Source organism: Loxodonta africana, chromosome 18 (assembly GCF_030014295.1).
Source record: "Loxodonta africana isolate mLoxAfr1 chromosome 18, mLoxAfr1.hap2, whole genome shotgun sequence".
Classification (NCBI taxonomy): domain Eukaryota; kingdom Metazoa; phylum Chordata; class Mammalia; order Proboscidea; family Elephantidae; genus Loxodonta; species Loxodonta africana.
In genome coordinates this window covers 53071637-53089281 of record NC_087359.1, presented here as the reverse complement: position 1 = coordinate 53089281, position 17645 = coordinate 53071637, and the positions used below count along the sequence as shown (strand labels likewise).

The following is a 17645-nucleotide window of genomic DNA, read 5'->3' as shown; positions in this document are numbered from 1 at the left end:
GGAGGTACAGCTTAATCCTCACCATTCCCGGTCCCAAAGAAGAGAATGGAAATGTAAAAATAATAACTTTACAATGGACAAATCTGACAAACACTCCTCAACCAAGTGATCAAGGTTAACATCGGCAGTGATGATATGTGGATGCCAGGTACCCCCTGATATAATGTGTTGAGAAGGGCACTTCACCTGTGTGATATTATTTTTAAAACCCAAGTCTAATTATAAGAAAATGCATCTACGTTCTACGAAATACCTGATCAGTACTCCTCAAAACTGTCAAGGTTGTGAAAAACAAGAAAAATCTGGGAGACTGTCACAGGCCAGGGGAGACTAAGGGGGCATGACAAATAAATGCAATGTGGTAACCTGGATTGTATTATGGAACAAAAATGGACATAATGAAAAACTGGTAAAATTTAAATAAAATCTGAAGTTTCATTAGAAAAAAAAGAGGAGGCACATTATTAATTCAGGGTAGAGAACCAATAAGAGAAAATCAGACCTGTATGGAGGGTTTTTCAGTAATTCAGCTGAGATGTGATGGTGTCCTGGGCCACAGTAGTAACAGTGAGAATGAAGAAAATTGAATAGATTTGGAAGATATTTAAGAAATAAAATCAACATGACTCTGTGATTGAACAGAAATACAAAGGATTGAAGTTTAGTAACTGGGTTTTTGGCTTGGGCAATTTTATGGTTAGTGGTACTACTTACTGGCAAAATATCAATAATGATTGAAGATGAGTAATGGATAAACGGGGATTCATTATCTCACCTACTCCATCTTTGTGCATATTTGAAAAGTTTCCATAATAAGAAAATTTTAAACTGACCTCATATATTAAATTTAAGCCTGAGGATCTACTTCCGAAAATTAGCCAATGAAAACCTCACGACAGAACATTGCCCAGCTTGCTTTATTTGTGTGTATTATCAGGAGGGATCAATCACTAGAGAAGAACGATGTTTTGTGAGGCAGAGGCTAACGAGGGTGAGGGGAACTCTCGTAGATGGATTGGTACAGTAGCCACAACGATGAATTCGAACATGCTGGCAATTGTGCGGATGATGCAGACAGGGCAACATTTTGTTCTATTGTACTTAAGGTTGCCATGAGTCAGAGTCGACTCGACAGGAACTATTAAATTTGGGTAGTGGGGTATATTGTGTTTGTTATATTGTTCTCTATATTTTTCTCTAAGTTTGAAATAATTCATAACATAAAAAAGGAAACCTTCATCTCCAAAAGATCTAAAAGGAGAGTCGGGCCTAGGAATTTAGAACATTTGTAAGAAAGTGGTTGAACTTTTGGTCCACGGCTAGGCTGGGAATGGAAGATGGCCAGCGGAGGGAGTAGATCTGATAAATGGGGAAAAGAATGAGTAATAGATCCTAAGTCTTTATGAGGTTAAAGAACTTGTATTTGGGAAAGGTTGGGGGAAATTAGTAAAACCCAACATTACCACAGTGGGGAGGAGACGCTTTTAAGATTCTCAGAATTGTGCCGCAGCCTGCACAGCCATTTTTTTCTTTCACTTTGGCTGAAGCATGCCATCAAAGTATTTCATTCTTTGATTCATCAGTACAGGAAACATTCAATGAGAACTCATTGTGGGTACATTAAGTGCTGTGAAAGACACAAAGAAGTACAGAGAATCTGCCTTCTGGGGATTTATGGTTTAGGTTGCATCAAATTACCATGACATGGCTTAAACAGTATGTGAAGAAAAATCCATAGGTCTAAATGCCTTAATTGGTAATAAGGAAAAAATAAAAAGATTTTTTTTAAAGAACTAAATTATTATTCCATTGGAATTATGAAAAAGCAATTATTTGATCAAATAACAAGATTAGGGGTTTTGTTTTTGCCTGGTCTTTTTTGTTGTTTAGACAAGCCACTAGCCTCTTTACTATTTAAAAAAAAAAAGCTTGGGACGAATAAAAGGGTTGTTGATGCAGGTGTGAAAAGGAAACAGAATTGAAGCAGTAAAATCATTCAGAAGGCCAGGACATTCACAGTAATATCCATTTATCTGATATGTTCCTTGCAAGAGAATTTATAACTATCTTGTTCTATATTTTATGACCATTAAAGTATCCCTGTCAGATTATTTACACCAAGTGTCATTTCAGACATGTGAACGTCTAAGTTTTCACGTTTATTCCTATGGACATTTACTTCCAAGTATTGCATGCTAATTAGTTTTCTTGGGTAAATATTTTCATATTGGCAACTCCCTTCTACACATAAAAAGTCTGGGTTATTTTGTCTGGCAGAGAAGCCTCAAGAGCTCTTAATCTTTTCTTTTCCCTTTAAGAGCTAGAGGAAAATCAATAAATTAGAAACTGGTAGATTTCTTCTGTTAAAATAATGAGTAAGAGAGATTCTGTTCCATCAAAATATATATTAAGAAATTTGAAAACATAAATGAATGTTTTTTTAAAATAGGCAGAAAAACAAAAGTAGTTTAATAAAAAATTGAGAACTCAAATAAATCAATACAAGCGTAAATAATCAGGAAAGTTACCAAAGAAATTTTATAAAGCACCTGGCCCCAGTGGGTTTATTAGAGAACTTTGAAAAAAACTTCACTATCATATAATTACTACATTGTTAAATATACATTGTTTGACACATAAAAAAAAAGGCATGTTAAAAAATTCAGTCTTATCCTTGTTTTATATATTTTACATTTTACAATATGATAACAATCAATAATCCTTGCACCCATTTTCCCCTTATCTCTTATGGTCTTAATAATATTACATATTACAGTTTTTTACAAATTGTAAGCAACAAATGAAAACAATTTTGTATTCTGCTTTTTTCACTGAACGCTTTATAAACCTTTGAGGTTGTTATGTTTAATTATGTTTCAAAAGCTACATTACATTTAATCAAGCAGATATATGAATGAATTAGGCATTTCTCAATTGTTAAATATTCAGATTATTCCCAGTTCTTAATGATCATAAATAACACTGCATTACTCAACAAATATTTATTGGACGTCTATCATTTGACAAGCACTGTGCTAAATCCAGAGAATAACATGGTAAACAAAACAAACATGTTTCTGCTCACAAGGAGCTCAGTATTTAGAGAAGGAGACAGATATTAAACAAATGTCTACTATAGACAAAAGCTCTGAATACACACAAATGAGCCACTGTCCTTACTTGGCAATTGGAGTGGAGGATGAGCTCAGGGAAGCCTTTCTAGAAAAAGTAACATTTTAAGTTGAGATCTGAAGAATACAAAAGAGGTAAAGAAGGGGAGAAAGAACTTTCCAGGGAGAAGTAGGAAGCAGTATGTCAAGTTTAAACGGCTGACTGTCTGAAGTACAGAGATAAAGGGACAGAGAAGCAGGAGATGAACCTGGAGAAGAGATAAGGTGTCAGACTGTGCAGTGCCTGGTGGACCACTTTAAGGATCTGGGACTTTATTCTAAGAGGAAGCCATTGAAGGATTTTAAGCAGGAAGACACAACATCAGATGCACATTTTTTCGAAGTTGCCTTTGGCTACAGTGTGGAGAATGGGTTGGAGGGGGCTAGAGTAGTTCACATACTTTGGACATGTTATCTGGAGGGATCAGTCCCTGGAGAAGGACATCGTGCTTGGTAAAATACAGGGTCAGCAAAAAAAAGATGATGACATTCAACAAGATGGATTGACACAGTGGCTGCAAAAATGCGCTCAAGCATAAAACAACAATTGTGAGGATAGCGCAGTTTCATTCTGTTGTGCATAGAGTCGCTCTGAGTCGGAACCAACTCGACAGCACCTAACAACAACAAACGGGATTATGGAAAGACCTCTCTGGGTGCTATTTCAGTAATTCAGATGAGAAGAAGGTGATGTGGTTTAAGGTGGTAACAACGGAGATGAAGTACAGAAAGTTGAGACATATTTAGAACTGAAGGACCCAATGATTTATAGGAAGTCACATCTATTGTTTGAATTGTTCCTCTTCCTCTCAAAAGGATTGTTTCTGCCTTTTGTTATGGGCTGGTATAGCAACCAAACACTTTATATGTATATTATTTCATTGACCCCTCACAACAAATACTATCTTCATTTTACCAATGAGGAAACTGAGGTTGGGGGACATGCCCAGGTTCGTATGGATGACGCTCGAACTCAAGGGTATTCTGACTTTAATGTCTCGTGCTCCTAATTAACACCCAGACCCTTAATCATCGTACAAACTGGTCTACTGAATTATTAGGCCAAGTTCCCAGGAGTTGGGGGAGGGGGAGGGGGTTGCCAGAGGGCAGGAAAACTTTTCATGACAACAGTAATATAAAAAATACAAAAATTGCATGGGGGCAGGGGTATTTGACATCCTCTAACTTCACAAGGGGGAAGGAGAATCAAGATCAACAGCCCAAAGCTGATTCCTATGAGGCAGGGGTCAGACATGCCTCCTCTCTCCACTATGTTTACCAATTCTGACACCAACTTTCCCTCCTGTGACACTCTACTTCTCTGTTGAATTCAACAGTTCGTCGCAATGACCACACAGAACTCACAGACCATACTCATGGTTATGGGGCTTATTAGTTAAGTAACAGATTACGGTTTAGGTTCAGGAACACTCAGGATACAGTTCTTCCATCAGGACAGCCTCTTCTCAGATGTGCCACGGGCATGCCTCTCTTTGGCCCCTTGGCCTCTGCCCTATTTGAGCAAGTGTTACAAAGCTCTTTTTAGCTCTGTTCATAAGTACCCAGAGGCACCCCACTCTACCAGTAAGCCTCATCCCAAAGGCACTCAGCTCTAGCTCCTTGGGTCGGCAAATCTAGCTCCACCGAGTGCCTGGAGGCACCCTACTCTGCCAGCAACCCTCCCGCCTGAAGGCACACAGCTTTCTTGCTCTGAGGTCAGGGAAGCCCACCACACTGCCTCCTGCTGGTCTCCTGCCAATCTCCTGATTCTGCTGCTGCCCCTCGCCACCTTAAGTGTTACAGCTCTCTCTCGGTCTCCTGGTTCCCGGGGCTTCTAAGGGCAGGGATCCCAGGTTCAAAGCACACATGCTGCTCCTGGCTGTTCTTCCTTGGTGGTGGTGAGATCCTCTCCTCCCACCTCTGAGATGGCTTTTTTTAAGCCTAGTGGGATGGCAAAACTGACCAATCCCTTCATTAGGGTTCCACTGACCTTATTTGTGTGGTACCACACCCAACACAGGTGCCATGAACTTTATTTACATCATTAGCAAGCTATCCAGTCCCCTTGGTGGGCCACAATTACCGTACTTGTATGGTCTCACCCAGTCACTTGGGTGGGAATTATAAGACCATGCAGAGAAAGGCCACACAAAAGTGCTCCATCGCACTACAGATAAGTTTAACTATTTTGGCATAATCTCCCAGCTACTGGCAACAGCATTCATTTTATAAAGCACATTTGACAACAAAACCCAGGAAAAATATGGGTCGATTTCTGTTAAGAACCTACAGGCAAAAGACACATGTAAAATGTTACCAGACAGAATACCTCAACACATTAACAACATTTTTAGATCCGAGAAACAGAAAGTGTTCCTAAAGCCAGAAAAATTACAAACCATAAAGGAAACAGGGGTTGCCTACATCAAAATTTTAAAACGTCTAGCAAAGGATAACCATAAAATGTTAAAAGATAAGTATAAAGGAAGAAATAAAACTCTTCTTTTTACAAGTTGTCTTAGTTACCTAGTGCTGCCATAACAGAAATACCACAAGTGGGTGGCTTTAAAGAACAGAAATTTATTTTCTCACAGTCCGGGGACTAAAATTCCAAATCAGGGTCTTGCCCATGTCAGTTCCTTCTATGGGTCTTTCTCCTAGTTTCTGGTAGCTGCTGGCATTCCTTTGATTGTAGGCGATCTTCACATGGTTATCTGTCTTCCCCCTATGTGTATCTCTGTGTCTTTTCTAGTATTTTTTATAACTCAGAAGCAATTAGGTTTAGGACTCACCTTACACTGGTATGACCTTGTTAACATAACAAAAGAAAAACGCAATTTCCAAACACGATCACATCTACAGGTACAGGGGCCAAGACTTCAATATATATTTTGTGAGCACACAATTCAATCCATAACACGGGTGACATGATGGCAAGCCTTGAAAATCCCAAAGTATTTTCAAAATATCTGACAAATAACTCATATATAAAATATATAATGAACTCCTAAAACTTAAAAGTCAACAAAAAATGCAATTAGAAAATGAGCAAGAAACACGAAAATTCATTTTATCAAAGAATCAAGCAGAATGTACAGATGGCAAATAAGCACATAAAAGATGTTCAACATCACTAACCATTAAAAAAAAAAAAAAAAACATTAGGGATATGAAAATTAATACTTTGGTGAATGGCTAAAATAAAAAAATGGTGACACCACCAAATGCTGACGAAAATGCACAGTAATGAGATCTTTCGTACATTGCTCATGGAAATGTAAAATGGTACAGCCACTCCGGAAAATAGTGGTTTCTTAAAAAACTAAATATACATTTACCTTGTGTCTTAGGCTGGGTTCTCTGGAGAAGCAAAACCAGTAAAGCATATAACTAGAGAGAGAGAGAGAGAGAGAGATTTATATTAAGGAAATGGCTCACGAGGTTGTAGAGGCTGGGACGTCCCAAGTCCTTGGGTCAGGCTGGAGGCTTCTCCTGACTCATGTAGGTGCAGAGGCTAGAAAACCCAAGATCCAGACCGTGGATGCTGATGAATCCCAAGATCAGCAGACAAGACAGCAGGTAAGCTGCTAGCTCAAGTCCCAAGAACCAGAGGTCAGACAAACAGGAGCCAGCTGCAGGATCCAGCGTGAGCAAAAGCCCACAATCCTTGCCAGAAAGTTCACCTATATTGGATGCAGGTCACACCCCCAAGGAAACTCCTTTTCAACTGATCGGCCATTCACAGCAGATCCCATTATAGAGGTGATCACATTATATCAAATCTCATCACAGAGGTGATCACATCATTATACGACTGCCAAACGACATCATAACTGCCAAACCACTGAGAATCATGGCTTAGTCAAGTTGACAGACAGCCTTAATGATCACACCATACAACCCAGCAATTGCACTACTGGGCATTTATCACAGAGAAATGAAAATCTATATCCACATAAAAGAAACTGCACATGATTGTTTATAACAACTTTGTTTGTAATAGTGCCAAGCCTGAAACAATCAAAATGTTCCTCAATAGATGAAGTTAAATAAACTGTGGTACATTCATACCATGGAATCCCACTCAGAAATACAAAAGAACAAACTATATTTGCAATAACTGATTGGATCTTAAGGGCATTGTGCTGAGTGAAAAGAGCCAATCTCAAAAGGTCATATATTGTGTGTATGATCCCATTTATATGAGATTCTTGAAATGACAAGATTATAGACATGGAATAACAGATTAGTGGTTGCCAGGGGCTAGGGATTGTGGGGCAGGGAACATGGGAGGGTCTGACTATAAAGAGGTAGCATGACGGAGGTCTTTGTAGTGATGGCATAGTTTTGTATCTTGAATGTGGTGGTGGGTTCACAAATCTACACGTGGTAAAATAGCAAAACTATACACACGCATTGTACCAACGTCAATGTCCTGGTTTTGATATTGTACTATAATTATGTAAGATGTAACCACTGCAGAAAACTGGGTGAAAGGTACCCGAGATCGCTCAGTACTATCTTTGAAACTTGCTGTGAATCTAAAATAATTTCAAAATAAAAAGTTTTTAAAGAGTCAAGCAAAGGCTGAAAGGATATATCTTCAACACGTAAAAGATTAGTATCAAAACATAAAAAAAAAACTCCTACAAATCAATAAGATGAAAATGAACAGCTCGATCGGAAAACGGGAAAAAGAAATCGACAGGTATTCACAGAAGAGGGAACACAAATGGCTAGCAAACACATGAGAAGATGCCTAACCTCATAGTAGTTAGAGAAATGTAAAGGAAGACAATAACAAAATAGCATTTTATGCCATTCAGATTGGCAAAAATTATCAAGTGTTGACCAAGATATAGAAAAATTGTGACTCTTGTACATTCTTGGTAGCAGCATAAAATGGTGCAACATTGTGGAGAGAAATTTGGTGGTTTCTATTAAAACTGAACATGTACATAACCTTGGGCTCGGCAATTCCACATTCTGGCTTATACCTTAGGGAAAAAAAACATGTCAAATGCACACAAGGAGGACCCAAACCAAAACCCAGTGCCGTGGAGTCGATTCCGACTCATAGCGACCCTATAGGACAGAGTAGAACTGCCCCACAGAGTTTCCAAGGAGCGCCTGGTGGATTCGAACTGCTGACCCTTTGGTTAGCAGCCATAGCTCTTAACCACTATGCCACCAGGGTTCCCCACAGAAAGAGACAAGTACAAAAATGGTCATTTTAGCCCTGTTTGTAGCAGTAAGTTTTGGGAATGGCCTAACTATCCCTCAATGGAATGGAGTAATAAGATGAGGTGGTATTTATAAAAAGGAATACTATGAATTGCTCTAAAACAATAAACTAACACACACATACTTAAGGTCATAGTTATCAGAAACAAAACGTACAGAAAAAAAAAAAAGGTGCAGACATGTTCATTTAGAATTATACCACTTATATAAGCTAAACATGCACACACAACAATGCTACATATTATTCCTGAATATGTGTACATATATAAAAGCTGTCTGTGTGTGTTAAAAAAATTTGGAAAGAATTATACTAAATTCAGGATACTGGTTGCCTCTAAGAAAGGGAGAAAAAAATGGAGTTGGAGATGGGAAGCAAAGGAAGCCACAGATTTATCTGCAATATTTTATTTCTTGATTTTAAAAGAGGTTTGAAGTGAAATGCTAAGTTGTCAACTTGGGGTAATGGGTACACTGTTTGTTATGTTATCTTTGTACTTATTTAAGTTTATCATTATTGTTATTATTAAACACACACACATATACACATACTTACCGAAGTTGGGTTTATCCCAGTATACAAAATTGTACAATACAAGGAAAACCAATAATTAATATAAAACGTCACAGGCACAATTAATAGAAAAATCAAAATTTTCCCAATAAATATAAAGTTGTTTGATAATATTTACAAAGTATTTTAGAGAAGCATTATTTAAGAATAGTTTCTCAATTTGAGAAAACCCTAAGGCAACAACAGTTTTGAAACACACATGCGAACCACAGACACCTCACACGTACATACACGTCTCACAAACACACTTTACCTACGCACATCACACAATACACATATCTCTGACCTCACACTCATACACTTTGCACCTCACAGACACACTTCACGTACACACCTAACATACACATATGTACGCCTCACACACACGCCTCACACACTTCACATACACACATGCACACCTCAAACACATACACACACCTCATTCACACACACATAGAACCCACAGACATTTCGCACACACAAAAGCACACCTTACACTCATCTCACAGCCACACCTCTCGCACCCGCGCATCCTTCCGCGGCCACACGCGGTCCTACCTGCGCCCGGCGCCGCTCGCCTGCTCCGTGCCGCTCGCCGAAGGCCGCCTACCAGGGCAGGTGTGTCCGCCGCCTAGTGTCGAGCAGCCTCCCTCGTCTGACGCCAGCGACGCTGCAGCCGTGCACTGCCAGGGGGGCTCCTGCAGGAGGGCGCCAGCGGTGGTCAGGGGTGAGGGGACAGACCGGGAGTGTGTGTGAGTGTGCGTCTGAGTGTCTGTGTAGGTGTGAGACAGACCCCGGTGTGTTGGTTTTGGAGGCGGAGAAGCAGGGTCGTGAGTGAGTGGTGGTGTAAGGAGGGTCTCAGCAAGGGGAACAGAGCCTCTGCGTGTGGGCCGAAGGGGAAGCATGTGACACGGAAGTAGAGTTCTGAGTCCCAGGGCTCTGAGAAACAGGCCACCGGACCAGGAGACCTCAGACCGGATCTGTCTGCCCGACCCCGGCCCCCCGCCCCCCCCCGGCCCCCGGCCCCCCGCCCCCCCGCCCCCGCCCCCGCCCCCGCCCCCGCCCCCGCCCCCGCCCCCGCCCCAGTCACCGTGCTTTCCTGCATTTCACAGAGGACGACTCAAGCCAGGGAAGTTCAGACCTGCTCAAGTATCAGAATACCTTCTCTGACTTAATTTTCCCCTACCACGATACTATAACAGTGGTTTGTTGTTCATACACATACTGAAATCATTCATTTAATTTGGGTCTTTAAAAAAAAAAAATCACCTTACATTTATGGCTGAAGTAATTTAAAAAAAATTATGACAGCCCCCACAGTGTTGCATCCAGTTTCCTTTGCTGGGCTTCCACCACCGCCCCCACCCCAAGCTTTGCATTTTGAATCCTGCTTTTGCTTGGAGGTTATATGTAAACCCCATTGCGCCTGGGTAGTATGATTATGATTAAGAATGTCGCTGACTTAACTTATATGAACTCCCTACTTTTAAACTCCTTGAAAGTAATTTGTCTGCCTGCCCTTTGGGGAGTAGTCTTGGCAGCAGCAGCTCTGACTGACTTTTTTCCTTGTGCAAGGAAATAAAGTTGCCTTTCCTGTTCTCCCACCTTGGTCTCTCGTTTATTGGCTAATACGAGTCAGGTCCAGCAAGAACCTGGGGTTTCCACGTATTAAGATTTCTGTTATTGAAATGAGCATGCCAAAATGCTCTTTAGAGAAAAGATCCAGAATATATGTACGTATTGCCTTTGTTTAGTATTCATTTGTGCCCTGTCTCCAAAAGGATTTCAGAAAGCAACTCTTTAAGGTTGAGTAAGTTCACTTTCCAATGCTCTCACAAGTTAATTGTTGTAATTAATGTTTTGTTGTTGTTGTTAGGTGCTGTCCAGCCGGTTCCGACTCATAGTGACCCTATGCACAACAGAATGAAACACTGCCTGGTCCTGAGCCATCCTCAGAGTCGTTGTTATGCTTGAGCTCATTGTCGCAGCCACTGTGTCAATCCACCTCGTTGAGGATCTTCCTCTTTTCTGCTGACCCTGTACTTTGCCAAGCATGATGTCCTTCTCCAGGGGCTGATCCCTTCTGACAATATGTCCAAAGTATGTCTCACCATCCTTGCTTCTAAGGAGCATTCTGGTTGTACTTCTTCCAAGACAGATTTGTTCATTCTTCTGGCAGTCCATGGTATGTTCAATATTCTTCGCCAACACCACAACTCGAAGGCGTCAAGTGTATTTTCTGTCCCACTCACAAAACTAACCTCGAAAATCCAACTAGGTCATAGCCTCCCAGTAAAATATTTTTATTTTCTTCTAAAAAACAAAACAGTATATAACCAAGAAAAGCCCAAACCCACTGCTGTTGAGTCAATTCTGACTCATAGTGACCCTACAGGACAGAGTAGAGGTGCCCCATAGGGTTTCCAAAGCTGTAAATCTTTACAGAGGCAGACTGTTTATCTTTCACTGAACTGCTGACCTTTTTGGTTAACAGCTTAGTGCTTTAACCACTGTGCCAGCAGGGCTCCTTAAACAGCGTATACATTATAAGAAACTATAACACAAGAAAAACGTGAACTTCAACCAACTGGTTAACTGATAAAGCCTTCTTGTCAAGGCTCTATCTCCTCCCTGTCCTGTCTGAAAGTTTGCTCCGTAGGACTCTGATCATTTCACCCTTAAGCCCCGTAACCGTCTACACCACCCTCTGCCTCAGGCATTGGTCTGGTCTGGAATCCTGTATACCTGTTCTCAGCTAGAGGTGAGTGCCATCAAAGGGCTGGTTCTCCTCCCTGTTTACTTCACTCATTTGAGAAAAGCGTGGGCCTTGGATGTCATGGTCCCCGGACCCTTTGTTAGCCGAGGATTGGAACCATTCCTGAAGCCAACTCTCCGGACAGGGATTGGACTGGACTATAAGATGGATAATGGTAATGAAACTGGTGAGGAGTGACACATGAGACTATGTGGCAACTCCTGTCTGGAGGCGAGATGAGAAGGAAGAAGGGGGCAGAAGCTGGCTGAATGGAAACGGGGAATACAGGGTGGAGAGGAGGAGTGTGTAGTCTCATTAGGAGGAGAGCAGCTAGGAGTAAATAGCAAGATGTGTACAACTTTTTGTATGAGAGACTGACTTGTAAACTTTCAGTTAAAGCACAATAAATAAGTTAATTTAAGAAAGAAAAGTGTGGACCTAATTGTCAGCCTTAGCTTCTCTTGATTGCATTAGATACAACTGCAAAAGCCTATAGCCTAGGGTGGATTTTTATCTTAGAATTTTATGGTCTCTTTTTGAGACCAACCTTTCTATTCATGAGGCATAGCCTGCGTCTCTCTGGCAGTCTGCACGTACCTTGGGAATTAAAAGATTCCTTGGGGTTGGAGTGTTGAACAGAAAACTCCTGGAGTCCTGACCAGTTGAGCGGTCCTCAGCTTGACTGTGGACCCAGGTAAACTTCAGAGGGACGGAATGGTTCTGAAATCTGAGCCTGCGGCAGAAAAACAACCGCAGGTGGAATACCAGGTTTGGTTTCTCCGAAAATGAAACTAGAAAGTTCGCGCCTATTTTAGGCCAGGAAGTGAAACTAGAATGCTCCCGCCTTCCGGCCTCAAGGATGTTCCCTGTTTATCGTTATGAACCTGGTTCCAATAACAAAAAATAATATAGCAAGCATTATCACTTTAGGACTTTGCTGAAATATGGCAAATAGAGTAGGTAATTTTCTGATTGCAGTCAAGATTACAAGTTACAAATTACCCAGGAGACACAGCATTTTAAAAAACCATATGCAAAAAGTGTCCAGTGAGGAAGCCCAGCAGGGTTCAGGTGAGCTGCCTCAATACCCATCATTCACTGAGGACTTAATTTTGAGCCAAATGCTATGCTAAGCATTTCATGTTGTCACGTGCCGTCTGATCAATTCCGACTCATAGTGACCCTATGTGACAGAATAGAACTGCCCCTAGGGTTTCCCAGGTTGTAATCTTTATGGGAAAATTTAGGAAACACTGTTTAGGTACCTTTGGACAGATGTTTGTTTCAGAGACCTCCTGAGTTGTGCACCTGGCAACTGCTATGCCTCAGGAGCTGGGCTCAGCCATCAACACAGGCTACTTACAGTGATCTGTGGGGAAATGAGGGAAGAAGTGAAGTAGAGAAAATATATTTTCTGTAGTGTTTTGGCATTCAAATAAGAGAGCATATTTTTCTAGTTTAGCTGTATAAGCTGTGATTAAAATCTTTTGTCTTTGCGAATGTTGATTACTTGCTCTGGAATCTGCCTCACAGCTGTTCCTTTGTAGAAAAACAAATTCCATTGTAGAAAAACAAGGTAATCAAGATTTTTTATTGTTGACTAAACCATATTTCTCTCCAAGGTGACAAAAACAATGAGCGATACCATCAGGACCGGAGATAATTGAGCAAAACCCAGACCTATCTTGTGACTGAAACCAGGATGGTGTAAAGAGGCCTGCAAGACGTCAACAATAGGTCACTTGGTCATTATGTCCCCCTCAAAGAAGAATCAACATTCCTGGAAATCTCTAAACCCTGACCTTCTACCTATAAAACTCTCTTGGGGCAGACAGAATCTGGGGGAAATTTAGCCCCCTCTGTCTCTTGAACGTGGTATTCAATAAAGCCCTGTTGCTGCTTACCTCCTCCTGTCTCAGTATTGGCCTTGCAGCAGGCGGCTCGAATCTGCGATTTGCAGTAACAGAAGAATGCTTCCTTCTTAATTGTATTACTCTATCGCTGAGCCCTCCCAAATGTTTTCTGCACTCCCCATATTTTATGGAATTTAGTAAAAGAGCTTTTGCACTTTTTACTTGCTCTTTACACTCTTCCTCTCTATAGGTGTGAGTTCTTTATAGATGGGCTGGACCAAAAAACCAATGGAACACAGAGACTCTGCTACACGGGAATCACTCCTCCCTTGGCTGTGACATGGAAAATGTCTCACATACTGTATGACAGCGTGCAAAGTGGGAAAGGGCCACTAAAACAACCCACCCAAGGAAACATAGCAGAATTACAATATGATTACAACTCCACTGAAACGCATCTGCTGATGGACAAACACTGGAAATGAATGAGCAAAAGTGAAAACGCGTTATACACTTGTGAGAATATGGATGAGCTCTGTCATTCTCTATTTTTAGATTTTTTTTGTAATGTCATTATATAGACCTCGTAATGAAAGGTATATTTTTAAAGTTTCATATCTAAACATTTCCTGTTATGTAAATCATATTAAGAACAGCCATATTGGTTAATAACAAAAATATTCTAAGTATAACCAATCCTAATCTCAACATCAGATCAAATAAATTACTGTTGGTAAGGAGACTCGTGCCTTTAAATTTGGCTTACAGGGATGCAGAATAGCATAGAGGTTATAATGAACTTCTGGGGTCAGACAGACATGGGTTGAGATCCTGAGTTCAGAACTCATTAGTTCTATGATTTTGAGCCACAGCTTCCTCAACTGTAAATCAGAGATAATAACGACTCAAATTTATTGAGACTTTACTACATGCCATGCTTTACTTCAGTCTTCATCTTAATTTTATGATGTAGTTACGACTTCTTATTTTACAGATGAGAAAACTGAGTCTTACAAGGACAAAGTAACTTGCCTGGAATCATCTAGCCAATTAAGAGTAGAGTTGGAATTGAAAGCCAGGGTCAGTCTGACTCTAGGACTCTTAGTACCACCTTATTCAACCTTACGTGGGGCTGTTGTATATAATTTAAAGAGTTGCTGGCAGGATAAAAGATACAGCATAGTTAAAATATTTTTCACAGTGTCTGACACAAAGTAAGCACTTAATATATGCTAGCTGTATCATATGTACCAGAGGAGGCAACAGTGGGACTGCAGAGGGCTTTTAATGCATTAGCCATTAGCCATTGACTGGTAGAGATTGTTTGTCATATGTGCCTGGCTAGGAAGGGAGCCCTGGCATCTCTCACTGTCCCCCACCCCTTCACCTATGCCTCTTACAAGTTGTATAGTTGGGCTAAGAAGAATAGCCTTCCCTGATGAAACAGGGAGTGAATGCGGACTTTAAATGTAAATGACCTGAGGTAATAATAGTAAGAGAAAGTACATAGTGGCTATGTCCTGCTTCCTCATTCTTCACCTCCATCTTAGGCCAAGAATAAAAGAAGGAACAAAATTTAAAATAGATCCCATTTATTTCAAAATCATGCATGCCTTCTGTCAGATGAAGATATTGAAGGAGGCAGCTTAAGGCTTCTCTTTCCCCTTGTGAGTGAGACAGACTCAGAGGGAAAACACCATGCCTGGAACTTCCTACGTGCCTGTTTCATTTGATAACCTGTGGGATCTGCTCTGAGATTATATATATATTTCTAAGGGGTATTGAAGGAAGGAAACTGGGGACTTTCTAAATCACCAGGCAGCATCTCCAAGGTTGCAGTGGGAGAAGCCAGGATGCAGCCTCCTTAGAGGGTATTTGGCAGTTTGTGTCAAGAGAACTTGACCTTGACTGGGTCAGGAATATGACTAGAGTCTGATCCTAAACTTCTCAAATCAAGAAATTCAGTTTTTTCCAAAACTATGAGAAGGCTCTGGGAGGACTGACAGATGTTAACTATAGGAAACAGTATAGGCAAGTCAGCAGTTTTCACTTACAGTGGAGGTTAATGCTTTCCAGAGATGAGCATTTCACAGAGGGTTCTGATAGCTAACTTGAGTTACTTTTGCCTCTGGAAAGTATTTTTGGAGTACTTAAAGATTTCCAGAGTTGAGACTACCAAATCAAGAATTCTATATAAATGTTATATTTATCAGGCTGTGCCACTCACTAAAACTGTGACTCTGAAAGTTAAATTCTCTGTGCCTCAGTTTTATCATCTATAAAATGGGAGTAATATGTATATACCTCATTGAGTTGTTATGAGAATGTATGTATGTACATAAAGCACTTAGCAAATAGTAGCTGGTTATAATAAGATCTCACTAAATAGTAACAAATGGTTATTATAAATTTTGTGCTTATTTCAAACTGAAGCTTCTTGAAAATGATATTATGGCCAGTCTCCCCAAAACCCTGGGAAACTGGGGCAGCTCAGGCATCATACGAGATCTAATCTACCTCTACACTGTCTGCTCTTTTCTTCAATGTATTCTCCACATCAGTCTATCTCTTCCCAAGAAAGCCTTCTTTGTGGTCAGGTCATCTTGTCTTTCTCTGAGATAGTACACGACATCAGTCTCTAGTGACTAAAGTTCCCCCTCCCCAAAGCCAGCTTCAGCAACTGATTTCCCTGGGCCTGAGATAGGCCCTGTTGAGCACCTAGAGCCATCCTCCTGGCCTTGGAGAAGGAATAAATTTGCAATTGGGGGAAAGGATAATTTTCCAGCTCCACTAACCTGGGGAGCTCAGGACAGAAGCAGCTCCTGTCCAGGCATAAACGGTCCATGGACTTTGAGTACCTTTCCCCTCTGCATGGACCTGTGTGGACCTATTTCAGGAGAATAGGCCCTTGTTGGCAGACTCCAACCGTTTCAGCTGTGCAGTGGAGAGGTGGGTGTTTGAAGTTTGATGTTGCTTTGCCTATTAAACAGTTTCCTCACCTACCCACATCAGGAGCCTAAGGACTGGTAGCTCCACTCAGACCACCCAGCCACCCACCAGTTATACCCAGGGATAACTGGTACCTCCCAGTCCTTACAATCAAAAACATTGGGTGCCCATGGTCCATCTGCAGAACCCACCCACCTGTACACTCTAAGGAACAGGTACACACTGTCCTCAGAGACACTTGGGGAATGATTCTCAGCCCCCTGCCTTGTTCAGAGTGTGACCCCCTGCTGCAACCAGATACTAGTACCTACACCAATCACTTCTGCCCTTCTAAGACTGTAGGACAGAGCCTGTACCACACACTTGATGATCAGCTACCTGGACAACTGAGCTGAATTCATACAACAAAAGTGAAGGGACTCCTAGACTGATATACCTGATAACAGCTCTAGCCATCTGGGGACAGGACGTCAGTGCTCCAAAGGCGAAAATAATCAAGCTAGCTCACTCAAGCAACCCATTTGGGCATGTCGAAAAAACAAAGCAAGAAGTTATGACACAGTAAGCAAACATAAAACAAACTAATACAATAACTTATAGATGGCTCAGAGACAATAGTCAGTATCAAGTCACATAAAGAAACAGACCATGATTACCTCAGCAAGCACTCAAAACAAAGAATCAAGGGATCTTCTAGATGAAAGTTCCTTCCTGGAGTTACCAGAAACAGAATACAAAAGATTAATATACAGAACCCTTCAAGACATCAGGAAGGAAATGAGGCAATATGCAGAACAAGCCAAGGAACACACAGATAAAGCAGTTGAAGAAATTAAAAAGATAATTCAGGAACGTAATGAAAAATGTAATAAGCTGGAAAAATCCATATACAGAGAGCAATCAGAAATTCAGAAGATTAACAATAAAATTACAGAATTAGACAACTCAGTAGAAAGTCAGAGGAGCAGAATTGAGCAAGTGGAAGGCAGAATTTCTGAACTTGAAGATAAAGCACTTGGAACTAATATATTTGAAGAAAAATCAGATAAAAGAATTTTAAAAAATGAAGAAAGCTTAAGAATCATGTGGGACTCCATGAAGAGAATTAACCTACCAGTGATTGG

At 40.9% G+C, this 17645-nt stretch overlaps 1 protein-coding gene and 1 long non-coding RNA gene across 8 annotated transcripts in view; one reads left to right on the top strand and one right to left on the bottom strand.

Moving 5' to 3' along the window:
* SLFN11 (schlafen family member 11) overlaps positions 1-17245 on the bottom strand; it is a 30620-nt gene extending 13375 nt beyond the window's left edge. The window contains exons 1-5 of one of the 7 annotated variants that reach the window (XM_064271401.1): positions 17178-17245; positions 12985-13088; positions 12317-12452; positions 9523-9662; positions 6509-6560 (exon numbers count right to left, since the gene is read on the bottom strand). In XM_064271401.1, the coding sequence (XP_064127471.1) occupies positions 6509-6556 (48 nt within the window). In that variant the 5' untranslated portion in view covers positions 6557-6560; positions 9523-9662; positions 12317-12452; positions 12985-13088; positions 17178-17245. Of the gene's footprint in view, positions 1-6508; positions 6561-9522; positions 9945-12316; positions 12514-12984; positions 13105-17177 lie in introns of those variants that run through there. The other 6 variants (XM_064271403.1, XM_064271402.1, XM_064271405.1 and 3 more) reach the window with 6 other exon arrangements.
* On the top strand, positions 9608-14745 carry LOC135228098 (uncharacterized). Its single transcript, XR_010318387.1, has 3 exons — positions 9608-9691; positions 10841-11894; positions 13342-14745. It is a non-coding gene; the product is annotated as an uncharacterized LOC135228098 (long non-coding RNA).
* Positions 17246-17645: the final 400 nt, after the last annotated feature.